We start from the raw sequence: 20,205 nt of genomic DNA, 5'->3' as shown, positions 1-20,205 counted from the left end.
TCCTCTAAAACTTGTTGAAATGAACTTTACACGAAACTAAGACTTTCTGCTTGACTATCCAACAGAGGGAAAGAATCCTAAAAAAAGATGAGCCACCTTTGGTGCAGATTAGGAATAACATAGGTGGCTTAGTCCATTTTTATTCTAGGCAGTGGGAAATGGTTTTGTAATAATAAGCAAGAAACAAGAAGGTGCTTCCGTATCTAGGGTAGGGGTGGTGAGATGGTTCACCTTGTGTTAAACCCTTTCCTATCTCGATACCTTTGCATTTAATGCAGCCAAAGTAGCAAATGTGAATAAACTACCAGCGTGTTGTCTTAAGGACATCGCAGTCCCAAGTGTGCATTCCACCCCACCTGATTAACCATATCTTCTCTGCCCAAGCAATCCAACAGCCCCAGATGCAGAAGCAGGAGAAGATGCTTTCATGTGTTTTAGTCCTGAACTGGAGCTTGAACCCAGACCAGTCTTAACTAAGAGCTGGGAGTGCTGCCAAGGAGCTCAGTCATCGCTCCCAAGTGACACCATTCAGTATTTTACCTTAGACATTTCAGCTGCTGACTGATGCCCAGCCCAGCACTGTCCATCACAGGAGTTACAACACACAAACAGGCCATTCAATCACTCCATACCAGGAAGTGAACTTTGCATTGAAATCAACATGTGATCCTCGTCTGATATTTCTTTCTGTGCTCTGCCCACTTGATGTTTAAACTCAGGTGGTAAATATGAAATTTTCACTTGCATCTTCTGCTAAAATTTGTATTTTGTTCCTCCAGATGCAAAATTCAAGGATTCAGTCTGCCTTTCTATGGCTTTATTGATTTGATTTTGACACCTTTAATGGCCTGTATATTGACTCACTCCCTGTCCTCCATTGAAAATCATTTTCTTTCTTCCTAGTTCTGGAAATGTGTCATTTTTCACATTGTCAATGTACCACTTCTCAAGGAGGCTCGTCCGTCTGTCAAATCGCCAGTAACCAGTGATTTGTCAGTACCCCTGAACATGGGTCAGCTGACTGTGGCCATAGCAAACAAGACCAGTTTTAAAGCATCTCACCCATGTCTGGTCCTGCAGCAAACAGTGTACCCCTCAGCTACACACAAATACTCATTAAATATATATATATATATATAGCTTTGAATGCTGATTGAATGGTTTCGACTATATTTTTGTGCATTTTTCGCACTTGACTGAAGGATTTCATTGGTCAATTTTCTACTCATTACTCTTTGTTCACTGATGTGTTTTGTTACTTTCTGATTTCCTCACATGTAGTGAATTGGATATTTGACTGGTAATTTAATAGATACATGCTTCTTTTGGCCAACCACAAGTTATTTCATTGCAAATGCATTAGTCGGGCCTTATGTCGGTGCATTGTGTTCACTTTGGGCACAGCACCTCAGCAAGGATATATTGGCCCTGGAGGAGGTGTCGCACAGATTCTCCAGTATGGTACTGAGGACTAAGAGGGTTGAACCATAAACGTGGCTTGGATTCCCTTGAGTGATCTAACTGAGATGTTTCATATGTCAAAGTAATTAATTAAGGTAGATACAGAAAATCTCTTTCCTCTAATGGGAGAATCAAGAATGAGGGGACGTAATATTAAACTGTGAGCTGGGCCATTCAAGCAGGTATATGGAGTTGAGGTCTGATCCGCCATGATCGAATTGAATGGTGTGGCAGACTGAAGACTTGTTTCTATGTTCCTCTGGTATTCAGAAGCGGCACCATACATGTGAAATAGATATATTAGGAAGGATGTCTTTTCTCAGAGTGTGATAAATCTTTCAAAGTTAACTACTGGGAAAGACAGAAGGGACAAAAGACATCAGGGACCATCACAATATATGTTGATGATTGGCTGGTAGAATTGAATTATGTAAGAAATGAACACCAATGGACCAAATGGCCTTTTTTCATTCTTAACTGATCTTAGCTTTCATATTCCCTTTCATTTGATTTGAATGAGAAGCACTGCAAGCTATAATGCACATGGAGTCATACATATTGTAGTCATACATATTCCAGGCGGGGTTAATGCTGCTTAAGTAGCTTCACTCAAAATCAATGAGCTGCATGATGTGTATAAGCAGTCAGTATTTCATAGATACACCTTCTGTGTCATTACATTTTTAAGCTTTAAACTGTAAAAAAAAAAATGCTCATGTCACAAGTAGCAATTCCATCGGCAGCATTCAAATCAGTACAGTGTTGCCAATGATTCTTGAATTGCTTGATTCCAGGACTCATCCTAGTTTTGGGACATGTATAGCGGCAATGAAATCTGGACAAAACCAGCCTCGAAAGTGTTAACAATAAGCAGTGGCCCTTGTTTGTCGGCCATGGCTTGGTGATAGCACTCTCATTTTTGAGTCAGAAGATCGTAGGTTCAAGTGTCATTCTGGAGACTTAAGCACACAATCTAGGCTGGTACTCAATTACAGTAATGATGGAGTGCTGCACTGTCAGAGATGCTGTTTTTTGGATGGCTGCAATGTTAAACCAAGGTCCCATCTGCCCTCTCAGGTGAATGTGAACGATCCCATGGAATTAATCAAAGAGGAACAGGGGAGCTCTCCCAGGTGTCCTGTGCAATATTTATCCCTCAACCAACATCTAAAAACAGATTGTCTGATCATTATCATATTACTGTTGGTGAAATCTTACTGTATGCAAATTAGCTGCTGTCTTTCCTACATTACAATGGTGCATACATTACATTGTACAGCGAGCTCGTCACTGGTACCAGACCCACTGGCCGTCCATGGCTCCGCTTTAAAGACGTCTGCAAACGCAACATGAAGTCCTGTGACACTGATCACAAGTCGGAGGAGTCAGTTGCCAGTGATCGCCAGAGCTGGCGGGCAACCATAAAGGCGGGACTAAAGAGTGGTGAGTCGAAGAGACTTAGCAGTTGGCAGGAAAAAAGACAGAAGCGCAAGGAGAGAGCCAACTGTGTAACAGCCCCGACAACCAATTTTATCTGCAGTACCTGTGGAAGAGTCTGTCACTCTAGAATTGGCCTTTATAGCCACTCCAGGTTCTGCTTCACAAACCACTGACCATCTCCAGACGCTTATCCATTGTCTCTCGAGATAAGGAGGTCAAAGAAGAATTAGAATGGTGACTACACTTCAAATATACTTCATTGCCTGCAAAGTGCTTTGGGAAGTCCTGAGGTTATGAAAGGTGCTATATAAATGCAAGTTTTTCTATTTATTTGAATTTTAGTTATTGAGACCATGTCTAATTGTATAGAATTCCTGAAGGAGACAAATTACAACTCCAGTTTAAATGTCTGACATACCAAGTGTAAATCCCTGTCAAATACACTTCAAAATATGATTGTGTGAGACAAATCTGATCATTTGTGCATAATATCTCTTTGTTGAGTGTTTCCTGTAATTGTTATTTCAATTCCTGAATGAGTTGTGACACAAAGATATAACGAAAAAAACTGGTTTTGGACTCATTTCATCAAAGTCATTGCTCAGCTCCATTTCTTATCCAAGTGTAGCATACCTTCACAGGCTCCTTCTAACCTTATAAGGGCACAAATAAGTAGGTAGCATGGCCAATTATGGTCATGTCTGATTGCAACTAAATAAATCTCCCCACTGAGTTCACAGTCTGACTGCTTCTTTCTAGTTGTGAGGCCCAGGAAGTTATATTTTGCTCTTAAGCAGAACAAAGCGTTAATTGTCCCATTTTCATCTGCAGAATGGACAGATGTGACAATGGCAACTTTCCAGCAACTAGATTTTGCAATACAAATTTCTTAGTCAACCCAAAGCTAGCCAGTCACGCTACACCGGCACAAATGCACCTTTCACGCCTCTTGAGTTGCTAATTGTCCTTTAGACAACATAAATAAGGAATATCGCTGTTATCCAACTGTTATCCAATAAGATGTTTCACAAATGGCACGACAGAAATTTTGGCAAGTTTGGATGAACCTTTATTGTGACTTTGAGCACCAAGGCGAAGGATTTCATCCTTTCTTCATATGGAGATGAAGCTGATGTATTTCAGTCTGAGTTGTTAAAGATGTCAATGAGTTTTTAAAAAAAACCCTCATACACATATCAATGAAATGGCATTTGCAAAATGTGGATACGAAGGACATACATGGGGGAGAATTTTAGGGTTGGAGTTGTCTTGTAAATATTGGGCAGGAAAAGACAGCTTACACACAGAAACAATAGGGTGGCAGTAGCAATTGTTGCCTACAAATTACATTACACATGCTTGGGAGAATGAGCAGACTGACATGGAACTGACATGACTGCACTCATCCTGCTTGAGTTCCCATTGTATGTGTATTTAATGACACTATACATGGACAAGGTGTCGACAAAGAGGGAATGGTGTATTGCTGAAGAAAGCATGCCCCACTGAATAGGGATGTAGAATCTGTCGGATGTGGGCATTGGAGCTGAGGGGGTTTATGGACCATGTGATTTGCACCGTAATTATATATTCCATGATAGCATTATTAATATGCATTCATCTGGCCATACCCACTCTCGTGTTTCCTTGCTTCATGAGGTGAAAACAGTCCAGGTGAAATGTTGTACTTTAGTACGAATGAATCTCAGCTACTTTCTCACAGAGTGTGGAGAATCCATTTGTGTTCAGAGAGAAGTGACAGCACCAAGTCATCACCCATACCTGTATCAACTAACAGCCCAGATACAGGCACCTTGTATCCATTATTTAATGCTGCGGATGACGCAACACAGGGTGAAGCACTAGTTACTCATTCTGAAGGTCAAGCAGAATTAATGGCTGCTGATGGAAGTGAGACCCTCTGTGTGTTGTCACGAAATATAGATCTTAACAGGAATTCTTCCTAATTAAGGATGTTATACATATGAAAGGGACTGAGCAGGCACACAGCTTCACATCTAAACCAGTCCAAGGAACGGATGAATGGTTGTTCACACTACGTATGACTCTGAACAAGGAACGACACCAGTGGCTACTTGACTGGGCACCAGAGTTAGGCCATCCACAGGCAAAGCAATAGGAGTGTCGCACCTCCCTATCTCTGCAACCTGCCCAGGCCTACAACATTCTGGGATCACTATGCTCCTCCAATTCCAGCCTCTCCTGCATCCCCAGTTTTAATCGCTACACCATTAGAGCTTGTGCCTTTAGCTGCCTTGGCCCGAGGCTCATTAATATCTCACTAAACCTCTCCACCATAAAGGCTGGCTACCCAACCCGAACCCGCCAGGACCCGACGACAGGTGTCAGGTTCAGGTCGCACTTCAGGGTCCGGCATTTGGGGTATGGTCAGGCTGGGTCGGACACGCTCTCTCACAACCTCAGCGAAGTGGCTCCAATGTTAATTTACTTTTTGGGCTTGAACGGTGGTTTTGTTAGAGTTATTTTAAGCTTGTGGAGAGAAGCAACAAAGTGAAAGACGGAAGGTAGGTTAACTGATAGTCGGATCGGGTCGGGTCGGGAGTGGGAAAAAAATGGAAGGACTCGGGCCGGGTCGAGCTCAGGGTCAGAAGTGGTTCTGTCGGGCACTGGTCGGGTTTCATTTGCAGATCCAAGCCAGCCTTTACTCCACCACTCTGTCCTCCTTTAAGACACTCTTTAAAACCTATCTTTAATCAAACCTTTGGCAATCTGTTCTAATATCGCCCTATGTGGCTCATGTCTACTTTTGTTTGATATCACTTTTGTGAAGCACCTTGGGATGTTTCATTATGATGCTTTATAAATGCAAGTTATTGTTGTTAGGAGCGCATCTGAATATTCACACTGTTGCTACTGAAGCTTTTTGCAATAAAATCCATTGGCTCACTTTGATAATACCAACAGATAGCCATCAAAGAAGAACTCAGCAATCTTGCATAGACCTAGCAGTGGAATGCATAGAGAAGCATAGGGGCAGCTGGGCCGCACTGATCTCAAGAGCAGTTCTCATCCACCATGCCTCAGAAAGCTATCAACCTCATCAGCTTCAGCACAGGCACTCCAAGCATGGCCCAACTTCAACCAGCATTTGTTGTGCAGGCAGATAGTGAACTTTCTGAATTATAGGTAGATCCTCAGTTAGCTCAGCAATTCAGTTACTAGTGTTACTACCATAGCTGATGGAACACTTAGGAAGAGTACACTTGCACAAACAATGTACACAAGTATCTGCAGTAGGAGGAGTAAACATTGGAGCTGGTTAGACATGTGCAGTCAAGAAACAGAACTGTACGACTAAAATAACACAGTTCTGTGATTGCCCAATCAAAATTGCAATGTGATTGAGGAATGTTTACTTTACATCTCCCATGCCATGACTGATCGAGAAGTATCAGGTGACAGAATGCTCTATTCCCCAGTGCTAACATCTCGCTAACGTCAAGCAGGAAATTATTTGTTTTTTATATGTATGCACAAAATTTCACCCCATTTGTCTTCTTTTATTTGATTCTTTCAATCTTCTCATATCACACACCATTCCCAGCTGCTGAGAGGTGAGTGGCTGACCACAGTCTGCTCTCCACCAATCACACTCTATCACTGACCAAGAGGACATGACAAAGAATAACTCAGATTCTGCCTCCCATTCATAATTTGCATGTCTCACACGTTGACACAACTACTGTCGACCCTCAATGTATATGAAATTACAGGCATGTTGGTGCTCCAGTGTATCATGGCATTGTGCTAATCTGTCATGTGTTGCTTAATCTGTCATGTGTTGCTTAATCTAAAGTAAACTCCACAGAAACAATGAATTACTTATACAACCACACAACCATCAGAGTCCCAGGGTTTTTCTCTGAGAGCTTGGTTGTGATTCTTGTGGTTTTTATCACATCTATAATCAAAAGTTACAAAAGCAAGGAACTGATGATGATTTATTTTTTTTTATTCATTCAAGGATGTGGGCATCGCTGGCTAGTCCAGCATTTATTGCCCATCCCTAATTGCCCTTGAAAAGGTGGTGGTGAGCTGCCTTCTTGAACCGCTGCAGCCCATTTGGGGTAGGTACACCCACAGTGCTGTTAGGAAGGGAGTTCCAGGATTTTGACCCAGCGACAGTGAAGGAACGGCAATATAGTTCCAAGTCAGGATGGTGTGTGACTTGGAGGGGAACTTGCAGCTGGTGGTGTTCCCATGTATTTGCTGCCCTTGTCCTTTCAGTTTGTAGAGGTCGCGGGTTTGGAAGGTGCTGTCTAAGGAGCCTTGGTGCATTGCTGCAGTGCATCTTGTAGATGGTACACACCGCTGTCACTGTGCGTTGGTGGTGGAGGGAGTGAATGTTTGTACATGGGGTGCCAATCAAGCGGGCTGCTTTGTGCTGGATGGTGTTGAGCTTCTTGAGTGTTGTTGGAGCTGCACCCATCCAGGCAAGTGGAGAGTATTCCATCACACTCCTGACTTGTGCCTTATAGATGGTGGACAGGCTTTGGGGAGTCAGGAGGTGAGTTACTCGCCTCAGGATTCCCAGCCTCTGACCTGCTCTTGTCGCCTCAGTATTTATATGGCTACTCCAGTTCAGTTTCTGGTCAATGGTAGCCCCTAGGATGTTGATAGTGGGGGATTCAGCGATGGTAATGCCACTGAATGTCAAGGGGAGATGGTTAGATTCTCTCTTGTTGGAGATGGTCATTGCCTGGCACTTGTGTGGCAGGAATGTTACTTGCCACTTAGCAGCCCAAGCCTGGATATTGTCCAGGTCTTGCTGCATTTCTACACGGATTGCTTCAGTATCTGAGGAGTCACGAATGGTGCTGAATATTGTGCAATCATCAGCGAACATCCCCACTTCTGACCTTATGATTGAAGGAAGGTCATTGATGAAGCAGCTGAAGATGGTTGGGCCTAGGACACTTCCCTGAGGAACTCCTGTAGTGATGTCCTGAGCTCAGATAATTGACCTCCAACAACCACAACCATCTTCCTTTGCGCTAGGTATGACTCCAGCCAGCGGAGGGTTTTCCCCCTGATTCCCATTGACCTCAGTTTTGCTAGGGCTCCTTGATGCCATACTCGGTCAAATGCTGCCTTGATGTCAAGGGCAGTCACTCTCACCTCACCTCTTGAGTTCAGCTCTTTTGTCCATGTTTGAACCAAGGCTGTAATAAGGTCTGGAGCTGAGTGGCCTTGGCGGAACCCAAACTGAGCGTCACTGAGCAGGTTATTGCTAAGCAAGTTTCACTTAATGGCACTGTTAATGACACCTTCCATCACTTTACTGATGATTGAGAGTAGGCTGATGGGGCGGTAATTGGCCGGGTTGGACTTGTCCTGCTTTTTGTATACAGGACATACCTGGGCAATTTTCCACATTGCAGGGTAGATGCCAGTGTTGTAGCTGTACCGGAACCGCTTGGCTAGGGGCGCGGCAAGTTCTGGAGCACAGGTCTTCAGTACTATTGCCGGAATATTGTCAGGGCCAATAGCTTTTGCAGTATCCAGTGCCTTCAGTCGTTTCTTGATATCACGCGGAGTGAATCGAGTTGGCTGAAGTCTGGCATCTGTGATGCTGGGGACTTCAGGAGGAGGCCGAGTTGGATCATCAACTCGGCACTTCTCGCTGAAGATTGTTGCAAATGCTTCAGCCTTATCTTTCGCACTGATGTGCTGGGCTCCCCCATCATTGAGGATGGGGATATTTGTGGAGCCACCTCCTCCAGTTAGTTGTTTAATTGTCCACCACCATTCATGGCTGGATGTGGCAGGACTGTAGAGCTTAGATCTGATCCGTTGGTTTTGGGTTCGCTTAGCTGTGTCTATCGCATGCGGCTTACGCATTTTGACATGCAGATAGTCCTGGATTGTAGCTTCACCAGGTTGACACCTCATTTTGAGGTATACCTGTTGCTGCTCCTGGCATGCCCTCCTGCACTCTTCATTGGACCAGGGTTGGTCTCCTGGCTTGATGGTAATGGTAGAGTGGGGGATATGTTTAGTTTAGAGATACAGCACTTAAACAGGCCCTTCGGCCCACCGAGTCTGTGCCGACCATCAACCACCCATTTTATACTAATGCTACACTCATCCCATATTCCTACCACATCCCCACCTGTCCCGATATTTCCCGACCACATACCTACACTAGGGGCAATTTATAATGGCCAATTTACCGATCAACCTGCAAGTCTTTGGCTGTGGGAGGAAACCGGAACACCCGGAGAAAACCCACGCAGACACAGGGAGAACTTGCAAACTCCACACAGGCAGTACCCAGAATTGAACCCGGGTCGCTGGAGCTGTGAGGCTGCGGTGCTAGCCACTGTGCCGCCATATGCCAGGCCATGAGGTTACAGATTGTGGTTGAGTACAATTCTGCTGCTGCTGATGGCCCACAGCGCCTCACGGATGCCCAGTTTTGCATTGCTAGATCTGTTTGAAATCTATCCCATTTAGCACGGTGGTAGTGCCACACAACACGATGGACGGTATCCTCAATGTGAAGGTGGGACTTCGTCTCCACAAGGACTGTGCGGTGGTCACCCCTACCAATATTGTCATGGACAGAAGCATCTGCGGCAGGCAGATTTGTGAGGACAAGGTCAAGAATGTTTTTCCCTCGTGTTGGTTCCCTCACCACCTGCCCCATACCCAGTCTAGCACCTATGTCCTTTAGGACTCGGCCAGCTCGGTCAGTCGTGGTGCTACCGAGCCACTCTTGGTGATGAACATTGAATTCCCCCATCCAGAGTACATTTTGTGCCCTTTCCACCCTCAGTGCTTCCTCCAAGTGGTGTTCAACATGGAAGAGTACTGACTCATCAGCTGAGGGTGGGCGGTAGGTGGTAATCAGCAGGAGGTTTCCTTGTCCATGTTTGATCTGATGCCATGAGACTTTATGGGGTCCGGAGTCAATGTTGAGGACTCCCAGGGCAACTCCCTCCCTACTGTATACCACTGTGCCACCACCTCTGGTGGGTCTGTCCTGCCGGTGGGACAGGACATACCCGGGGATGGTGATGGCAGTGTCTGGGACATTGTCTGTAAGGTATGATTCCGTGAGTATGACTATGTCAGGCTGTTGCTTGACTAGTCTTTGGGACAGCTCTCCAAACTTTGGCACAAGCCCCAGATGTTAGTAAGGAGGACTTTGCAGGGTTGACAGGGCTGGGCTTGCCGTTATCGTTTCCGGTGCCTCGGTCGATGCTGGGTGGTCCGTCCGGTTTTATTCCTTTTTTATTGACTTCGTAGCGGTTAGGTACAACTGAGTGGCTTGCTAGGCCATTTCAGAGGGCATGTAAGAGTTAACCACATTGCTGTGGGTCTGGAGTCAAATGTCGGACAGCAGATTTCCTTCCCTAAAAGACATTAATGAACGAGACGGGTTTTTACAACAATCGACAATGGTTTCATGTCCATCATTAAATTAGCTTTTAATTCCAGATTTATTAATGAAATTCAAATTCCACCTTCTGCTGTGGTGGGATTCGAACCCATGTTCCCAGAGAAATAGACTGGGTCTCTGGTGATAATACCACTATGCCACTGCCTACCCTGTATAAAACATTGGTTTGGCCTCAACTGGAGTATTGTGTCCAGTTCTGGGCACCACACTTCAGGAAGGATGTGAAGGCATTAGAGAGGGTGCAGAAAAGATTCACAAGAATGCTTCCAGGGATGAGGAACTTCAGTTACATGGATAGATTGGAGAAGCTGGGGCTGTTCTCATCGAAGAGAAGATTAAGAGGAGATTTGTTTGAGGTGTTCAAAATCCTGAGGGGTCTAAATAGAGTAGATGTGGAGCAATGATTCCTGTTGGTGGAAGGATTCAGAACCAGAGGGCCCGACTAAGGTGATCAGCAAAAGAAGCATCAAGGACATGAGGAAAAACTTTTTTCCACAACTAGTGGTTGGGATCTGGATTGTACTGCCTAAGAGTGTGATGGAGGTAGATTCAATCCAAACCGGCAGAAGAGAATTGGATAATTCTCTGAAGAGAAAAATGTGCAGACTAACAGCGAAAAGGAAGAGTTGGACTCGGTGAGTAGCTTTTGCAGAGAGCGGCAGGGACACTCCGGGCCGAATGGCCTCCTCCTATGCTATAACCATTCAATAATTCTCTGTGTTAATGCGTGTACGTTTTGCAAATGCCCAAAAAATTCTGCATTTGAGATTATTCATAACATTGTCTCAAAAAGAGTCATAACTGTTAAGAATGCAGATAATAAAAACAAGAAATGCTGGAACCACTCAGCAGGTCTGGCAGCATCTGCGGAAAGAGAAGCAGAGTTAACGTTTCGGGTCAGTGATCCTTCTTCGGAACCTATTCATTAAGAACGCAGATGGTCAATTCGGGCATTTGCAATTTTCTGAGGTCCGCTCCCAGCAAAGCAGGCAGCCTGAAACCTGCATTTATCTATTTATAAAAATAACCTTTTTGAGCCATCAAATTCTTCTATCGATTTTAAATTTACTTTCCACTAATTAAAATTTATACTCTCCTGACTTACTTTAATAAACAGAAATGTTTTTTTTTATTTCCAAAATATACTTTATTCATAAAAATCTGTAAAAATTACATTGCCAAACAGTTTCCAAACAGCACCAAAAAATACAAACATTGCAAGGGAGATCAGTTTCCTTCAATACTGTCATGAGTTTCTTCCCAACCCTTCCGTTTCACAATTGTCATGTCAATTACAGTTTTACATTTACAGCAATTGAGAATATTAACGATACAGTTCGAGGGGTTTCCCATGCATCCAGCCCCTCAGTCCAGCTTGGTGGGGGAACCTTACACTGTGGTCTTTCCCCATTGAGCCTTTGCTGCGGCTGCCCCAAGCTTTAGTGCGTCCCTCAGCACGTAGTCCTGGACCTTGGAATGTGCCAGTCTGCAACATTCGGTGGTGGACAACTCTTTGCGCTGGAAGACCAGCAAGTTTCGGGCAGACCAAAGGGCGTCTTTCACCGAATTTATCGTTCTCCAGCAGCAGTTGATGTTTGTCTCGGTGTGCGTCCCTGGGAACAGCCCGTAGAGCACAGACTCCTGTGTTACAGAGCTGCTTGGGATGAACCTTGACAAAAACCACTGCATCTCTTTCCACACCTGCTTTGCAAAGGCACATTCCAGGAGGAGGTGGGCGACCGTCTCTTCCCCACCACAGCCAACGCGGGGGCACTGTGCGGAGGGGGCGAGACTTCGGGTGTGCATGAAGGATCTGACGGGGAGGGCCCTTCTCACCACCAGCCAAGCTACGTCTTGGTGCTTGTTTGAAAGTTCTGGTGGTGAGGCATTCCGCCAAATGACTTTGACGGTCTGCTCGGGGAACCATCCGACAGGATCCACCGTTTCCTTTTCCCGTAGGGCCTTGAGGACATTCCGTGCAGACCACTGCCTGATGGACCAGTGGTCAAAGGTGTTTTTCCGCAGAAACGGCTCCAATAAACAGAAATGTCACTTTTCCTATCTGTGTGAAAAAGATTTTTTAATTGCGTTTTCTTATCGGCAATTTTGAGAAGTATATTTTGCTTTTACACTTCATGTTGATATTGTGAGGTGGGTTGGGGAAAGGGCTGAGCAGTATTATTAAGGTTGACAGTGTGTGGGAGTTGAAGACACATTGCACAGTGGTAGTGAATGAAGACCGCCCGGTTAATGACTATATTTTCACTGATTCAAACTGGAAGCTCACTCGCGGTATCCGCCTCACCGTCTCCTCGAAGACAGTTCCAAGCACAGCACTCGGCATTAAATGGGAAATACCTCACAACAACAAAACACAGGCAAAAAAGTACAGTAATTCTCAGAAAAATTCTCGTTCTTCCCAACATTTTACAAAGCTTCCTAAAACGATGAACGCCCCATTTAAAGGATTGTTTCCTAAAAAGCCTTTTAGCCAGGCTCAGCTTTCGGATCACTCTGCTGTGGCTGTCTGCCTGTCGGGACAACTGGAATTCTGTCTCAAGCTGCCATAGATCCGTTTTTAACTCATTTTGCATCTATGGTAAAATAAAGGCATAGATTTGTTGCAGCAAGTGAGATTGGAAGTGTTATGAAGTGAGTAAATCAACAAATTCCAGAGGTACCCTGACATTGGTCAGCAGCAGAAAGACTTGGTCCAATCGCCACCCCTCGTGAATGTTTCTCAACGCTTTCAACAATCTTGCTGGAAACCACAAACGTGTGAAATTCCCCCACCTCGGCTTAACATATATATTCCGCTAATAAAAAAAGGACTTGAGGAATTCTTGTCCAACCTGTTAAACATCTCCAAATACAGACCTTAATCTGCTGCTAGTGGTCAGCGGGTTCGATTCAAACTTCAAAGAGGAAGGAAATGAATTCATTAGGAGTTCAATTGACTTAAATTCTGCACACATCACAATCATCTTCGATGGGGAGAAACTAAACCAAGCAGCAAAGGCAGTGTGTTATCTCAGGGAGGAAGCTTCGAATAGACATCGACAAGTTGGTGGAATGGGCAGACAGGTGGCAGATGAAGTTCAATGCAGAGAAATGTGATGTGATTCATTTTGATGGGAACAATAGGGAGAGACAATATAGAACAAAGGGTACATTTCTAAAGGGGGTACAGGAGCAGAGAGACTTAGCTGTGTATGTGCATAAGTCATTGAAGGTGGCAGGACAGGTTGAGAGAGTAGTGAATAAAGCATACAGCATCCTGGGCTTTATTAATAGGGGCATTGAGTACAACAGCAAGGAAATTATGTTGAACTTGTATAAGACACGAGTTCAGCCTCAGCTGGAATACTGTGTCTCGTTCTGAAGAAGGATGTGAGGGGCATTGGAGAGAGTACAGAAAAAGATTCACGAGAATGGTTCCAGGGATGAGAAAATTCAGGTATGAAGATAGATTGGAGAAGTTAGGACTGTTTTCCTTGGAGAAGAGAAGGCTGAGAGGTGATTTGATAGAGGTATTCAAAATCATGAGGGGTTTGGACAGAGTAAATAGAGAGAAACTGTTCCCACTAGTGAAAGGATGAAGGAGTGGGCACAGATTTAAAGTAATTGGCAGAAGAATCAAAAGCGACATGAAGAAAAACGTTTTCACACAGTAAGTGTTTAAGGTCTGGAATGCACTGCTTGAGAGTGTGGTGGAGGCAGGTTCAATTGAAGCATTCAAAAGGGAATTAGATTGTTATATGAAAAGGAAGAATGTGCAGGGTTACAGGGAGAAGGAGGGGAATGGAACGAAGTGAATTGCTGTTTGGGACAGAGGGTGCAGACATGATGGGCCGAATGGCCTCCTTCTGCGCTGTGACAATTGTGTGATTCGTCTGATAGCTCTCAAGTGAAATAAGCTGCGTCACCTACTTTTGTGGCAGGAAGCTCCAACTCTCTTTAATGGTAATTGTACCTACAAATGTGCCCAGAGTGGAATGGATTGGCACAGTTCTGTTTTCAGAGAGCTCTCCCACTCCCAGTCGAAGGATTCATCAGTTAGTACAGGGGCAGAAAACATATAGCAAGATTATAGCAAGAATGAATGGTCTTGGAAATCACGACAGGGCTGAAACCAGTGACAAATAGGTCAACATATTCACCATTTTAAGATGCTTAGTTTAAAGGAGTAAAAATGATTTTCTTTTAAAAGGAAGCAAATCCCGCAATTTCTCACAAAACATTAACGTCCATCTTTCTAAAATCACACAGTATGATTGCACCCACAGGTGTCTGATCTGTTGAAGGGTTTGGACGGAAATGTTAACTCAATTTCTCACAGATTATTTTCATGCTGTTGTTTTAGATTTTCAGCATTTATACATTTTGACAAACTTGCTGGTATTTGTGTGTGTGTGATATGTATGTATCTGCAACAGTGACAAGTGAATGTTGGTTCGGTGGAATGGTTACATTTGAAAGACTGCATGTTGCAGGAAGCGGATTGTCTAGTACTCCGCGCACAGTCCAATGCACGATTGTGCAGCCCCGAGCTGGGTACATTGCTGGCCAGCTCCTCCTGAATGTGACTCGCTCGTTCCTCAAAGCAACATTGCAACCCCTCTGCCCACACCGAGTAACCGAGAGAGGTAAACTGACACCCACAGCGACTGAGCAATTGTGCAGCACGGTCACACTCAGTCTCAAAAGAAAGGGAAGATTGGCAGTGGTATGGATCATAAATTCATGCACACACCATCGTCCCTGAAGCCGTCGGCGACTCCAATTCACCGTGTCTGTGTTCGGAATGATGTGAGAGAAGGCGCCGAACTTTGCAGTTATGATTTGATGTGGTGAAGTGTTTGGTTGAATCATGTCAGACCGCAGCTCCGTGAAAAGACTGTGAGTCAGGAAAAGCCCTGGGCTGGATCCTGACACTTTATCAGGGAGATGGTGCGCAGTTCAAATGACCTTTCTATACATAGAGAGACACAGAAAGACAGAGACAGAGTGAGAGATAATGAGAGGAAGAAGCAGAGAAAGACACCGAGAGGTAGTGAGGTGCAGAGAGAGAAATGATTTCTAAATAACTAGACGAGTGATCGACACATGCTAAAATAGTGTTGGATTTGGTGGAACTGTAAAAATGTTGGGAAGCTTACCTGTCCAGGGCGATAGCAGTCATTGAGTAGATGCTGGCGAACATGGCAGTGATGGGGAAAAAGTTATGGAAACGACAGTAACCGAGGCCGAAGTACCACTCGTTGTGGATGCCATAGACGAAGTTGATGACCGTGTTGAAGGCAGCCATGGAGACCTCGGCGAAAGCCAGGTTGACCAAGAAGTAGTTGGTGACCGTCCGCATCCTCTTGTGGGCCAGGATAATCCACATGACCACCAGGTTCCCGCAGATAGCCACTGCCACGATAGTGGAGTAGGCGAGGGCCCACAGTGCAATCTGCCACTTGGGCTGCAAGAACTTTGTGTCCACCTCCTGTGTGTCGTTCCCTGCACCAGAATCATTCCGAGACACGTTCAGGAGATTGAGGTCCATGGTGACAGCACTGGCTGTCTGAAAGCTTCTCTTTCTCTCCCAGCTATCAGTCCGGAATCAGGAGTTCGTGGATCTTCCAACATCCAGCAGCTCAGTGCATGTTCTCGAGAGAGAGAGACAAATATATATTTTTACTCATGAGCTGTCCATCTCGGGAATGCTCGTCGCCAGCTTTAGGTTTTTGGGAAGGCTCCTAAGTGAAACTCTCTGGCTTCATTTCTTCTTGTGACTTGCAGCAGCTCTGTTGTGTGTGTGTCTGTGTTGGACAGCGGGCTCCACTACACACGTGCTGGCTCTTGCAGCCTGACAGATAGACTGTGGGACATTGCAGGAGGCTGGGTTACTGGGTTAGTACAGGAAACGTCAATGCTCCGGGAGGGTCGAAGAGACACTAGGACCAGCCCTCAGACGCTCCTATCACCCCTCCAACCTGAGTTGTCATCTTTGCTTGCCCCAAATTAGCCGGGAAGAGAAGGGAATGCAACTGCAGAAACGCAGGCAATAAGTGAACCTTTTTTCGATCCTGCCTTTTCCGCATTGCTAATTTATTAAAGTGCACGTTCTGTTAAAGTATAATTTAAGTATCTGTTTTGAATGCGCATTGTAGCAGTACCTCCACCCCCTGTTCGGTATTAACCATTTATTGGCTTTATTTCCGAGAGTGTCCACTCAGATCGCATTTAGCAGTCTGCAAAATGCCAGCTTAAATCCAATGAGTTGTGTGCAGCGGATGGAAGGGTTATTTGAATTCTCATTGTGAAGTCTTCCTACTTCACAATCCATTTGCTCTTCCGTCTCAGCTTTCCCGCAACATTTTTCTCTTTGGATCTCCTTCTCTCTCCGCCCTTATCTCGAAAAACAATTCTGCCTGAAGGTTGAGTCTTGTCATTTGCAATGTAGGTACGCAGCAAGAGGGACTGGGAACCAGAACGTGTGTGAGAGAGAGAGACAGATAAAGAATTAAGAATTTAGATTGTGAATTATTAAGCAGTCAAGTAAAAGTGTGCATTCATTTTACTTTGCACACAAAGTTAAGGATGAACAGTTCCATTTCAATATAACTAAACTGGTTTGTTTCATAACCAATTTCTTCCAGTCTAACGGAAAATGGTAGAATTTTACGGTCAAGGTGCCTCCGCCGACTGAAAGACACAGTCCCTTTGCTGCTCTCTCTGTACCGCTATAAAAACACAACAAAAATATGTCCACCCATTAAGATAGCTATGAATTCTGCTTTGCCATTGTATCAGGTCAGGTATTCCATGTCCTTCCAACTCTCCTAACCTCTCCCTTGGTCCTTTGAGTGAAGATCTTAAATTCACACCCTGTGGTTGCTGCTCAGGTGCGATGTTCCAACATACTGTAAAATGTGTTGTTTTTGCCACCCTGCGTGGCAGATTCGTTCATTTTTTTTCATCACTGAGTTAAGAAGTTTGTTTTAGTCAGTCCTGAATGTGCACTTTGCCAATCTAAATCCATGCCCTCTGATCCGACTTGAAAACTGTACATCATTGAAGGAGTTCATTCAGCCCACCGTGCCTGTACTGGCCTGCAATTATTTCCTCTTCCCTTTTCACCACCATTTCAGGCAATGCAACTCGGATCACACTCGCTGTATACAAAACGTGTCTTAATTTTCTCCCGGTTCTTTTCTGAATGATCTTATATCTTTGTACTCTGGTGATCGATCGACCTGTCAGTCAAAACAGTTTCTCCCTCGCTACTGTGTCAAAACTCATGATTTTTAACACCTCTATTAAATCCCCACTTACCCTTGCCTGTTGTAAGGAGAGGAATCTCAGCGTCCCTCGTCTCTCTGCATAACTGCAGTTCTTCATCCGTGGTATAGTTCTGATAAACCTCCTCTGAACCCTCTCCAAGGCCTTTACATCTTTCTGAAAGCATGGTGCCCAGAATTGGGCATAATATTCTAGCTGAGGCCTAACCAGTGATTTACAAAGGTTTAGCATAACTTCCTGGCTTTTGTATCCAATGCCTCCATTTATAAAGGCTAGAATCCAGTATGCTTTCCTAATAGTTTTATCAACTTGTCCTGCCAACTTCAAAGATCCTTGAGTGTAAAGTCCCCAGTATATCTGTTCTTGCACCTTTTAAATTGAACCATTTAATTTATGTTGCCTCTCCTCATTTTTCTTCCAAAATATCACAATAAAGGAGGAGGGGTCGGTAAATCAGATAGGATAAAAATAGTTAAAGAGGAAGTACGTAGATGGCTGGAAGTGCTCAATTTGAAAGGTCACCCTATCTGGATTGGATGCATCTGAAGGAAGTAAGGGTGGAAATCATGGGAGCTAAGTGCCCAATTCCAGACCCTCTCCCACAACAACTGTAATATCACTGCCCCTTGACCAGTGGTTCTTGAGGTTGCTGGCACATGAGGCAGTAGAAATGAGAATTGACTGGGTGCACTGCTCTCGCCTTCCCCGCCTTCCCCTCCTTCACCATCCGTGACATTCAAATGTGGCAGAGCTGGCAAGCAGTGGGCAGCTGATCTCTCTGCTGAGAGGAATGAGGCCCAGTAGATTTATGCCAGTGTTTCTGCTTTACATGAGCCTCCCCTCACCCTGAATTGACCAGTCACTCAACTGGAGTGATCATATAAATGCTGTGGCTACTGGAGCAGGTCTTCTACATGCTGCTCCTCAACAACATCATCCAAACTCATGGATGCTGTTGAGATCCAGCTCTAACACCACCAGTTCTCTAAACCTCTCCATTGTCTCTGCATGGGCAGACAGCTTATCTGACATCCAGTACTGGGTGCACAGAAACTTTCTATAGCTAAGTATTGGGAATACAAAAGCCATTGTCTTCAGTCCATGCCAGAAACTCTGTTCTCTCGCCACTAGCTCCATCCCTGACCCGGGCAACTGCATGAGGCTGAACCAGACCATTTGCAACCTTGGTTTTATATGGGACCTCGAGATGAGCTACCGACCACATATCTGCTCCATCATCAAGACCAACTAATTCCATCTCCATATCATTGCCCCTTCCTCAGCTCATCTACTGCTGAAACCCTCATCCACGCCATTGTTACCTCTAGACTATTCCAGTGCTCTCCTGACCAGCCCTCCACTACCGCCCTGCATAAACTTGAACTCAATCAAAATTCTGATGTCCGTATTCTAACTTGCACCAAATCCAGTTCACCCTTCAATAGCCTACATTGGCACCCTTTCTGACAATGCCTCAACTTCAAAATTCTCATCTTCATTTTTAATTCCCTCCATGACCTCCCACTCCCCTCACTCTGTAATCTCCTCCAACCCTACAACCTTCTGAAATGTCTGCACTCATCAAATTCAGGCCTTTTGTGCATCCCCAATTTTCATCACTCCACCATTGGCAGCCATGACTTCAGTTGCCAAGGTGCTAACCTCTGGGATTCCCTCCCTAAATCCCTCTGCCCCTGTCTCCCTTTCTTTCTCTCTCTCTCCTCCTTTAAGATGCTCCTTAAAACCTACCTCTTTGACCAAGAGTTTGGTCATCTATCCTAATATTTCTTCATGTGACTTGGTCTTAAAATTTGTTTGCCAACACTCCTGTTAGTATCTTGGGGTGTTTTTACTACATTGAAGGTGCTATATAAATGCTTGTTTTTGTTATTGAATATTCTGTGGAACGTGACTCACCTCCTGACTCGCCAAAGCCTCTCCATCCCCGACAAGGCACAGGTCAGAATGTGGTAGAATACTCTCTACTTGCCTGGGTGAGTGTCGCTGCAACAACACTTATGAAGTTCAACACTATCCAGGACAAAGCGGCATGGAAAACACTTCGCTTTGGCACAACAGTCGGATTATAATTGTACCTGAAAAGATGTTAAAATATGGCAAGATGGCAGTAGAGCCAATAGACGTTCTGGCAAAGATTTCAATGACAGTTGCTGGGCATCTAGCAAGAACTCTAGAAATGGTGCAATAGTCTTAATAGAGACCGCATGTAACCTCATGCCTTCTCCTGGCTGACTGATGTATGGGGGACAGGGAGGAGACATACTACTCAGCCTCTGCCAATGCCACTGTTGAGCTACCAACTAATAGGCATGGGAGAATGGCTTGGGGTAACTCTGTATTCTCTGCTGATCCAGCAATTCTCTGTTGGAAGTCGCAGATTGACAGGTTGAGATGTTGCTGTCTGGAGATTAACTTCTAGTCCCCTCCCCAATCCTGTTTCTCCCTTTCATATTTATATTTATTTTCTCTGTCATTTTCAGTAATTTCTGTTTTATTTTCTCTCCTTTTTCTCTGCTCATCTGTGTGTTTTATCCCCCCCCCCCCCC

At 44.7% G+C, this 20,205-nt stretch overlaps 2 protein-coding genes across 3 annotated transcripts in view; one reads left to right on the top strand and one right to left on the bottom strand.

The window, feature by feature from the left end:
* LOC137357269 (substance-P receptor-like) overlaps nt 1–16,270 on the bottom strand; it is a 57,478-nt gene extending 41,208 nt beyond the window's left edge. Inside the window, exon 1 of the mRNA XM_068023490.1 lies at nt 15,508–16,270. Within this exon, the coding sequence (XP_067879591.1) occupies nt 15,508–15,899 (392 nt within the window). The 5' untranslated portion in view covers nt 15,900–16,270. The remainder of the gene's footprint in view (nt 1–15,507) is intronic.
* The window catches only part of zgc:110329 (uncharacterized protein LOC550500 homolog), a 331,911-nt gene that overhangs the window by 46,303 nt on the left and 265,403 nt on the right, over nt 1–20,205 (top strand). The window lies entirely within an intron of this gene.

The sequence above is a fragment of the Heterodontus francisci genome, chromosome 47, assembly GCF_036365525.1.
Source record: "Heterodontus francisci isolate sHetFra1 chromosome 47, sHetFra1.hap1, whole genome shotgun sequence".
NCBI lineage: Eukaryota > Metazoa > Chordata > Chondrichthyes > Heterodontiformes > Heterodontidae > Heterodontus > Heterodontus francisci.
The sequence above is the reverse complement of the archived record's forward strand: the minus strand, read 5'-3'. Positions and strand labels throughout refer to the sequence as shown.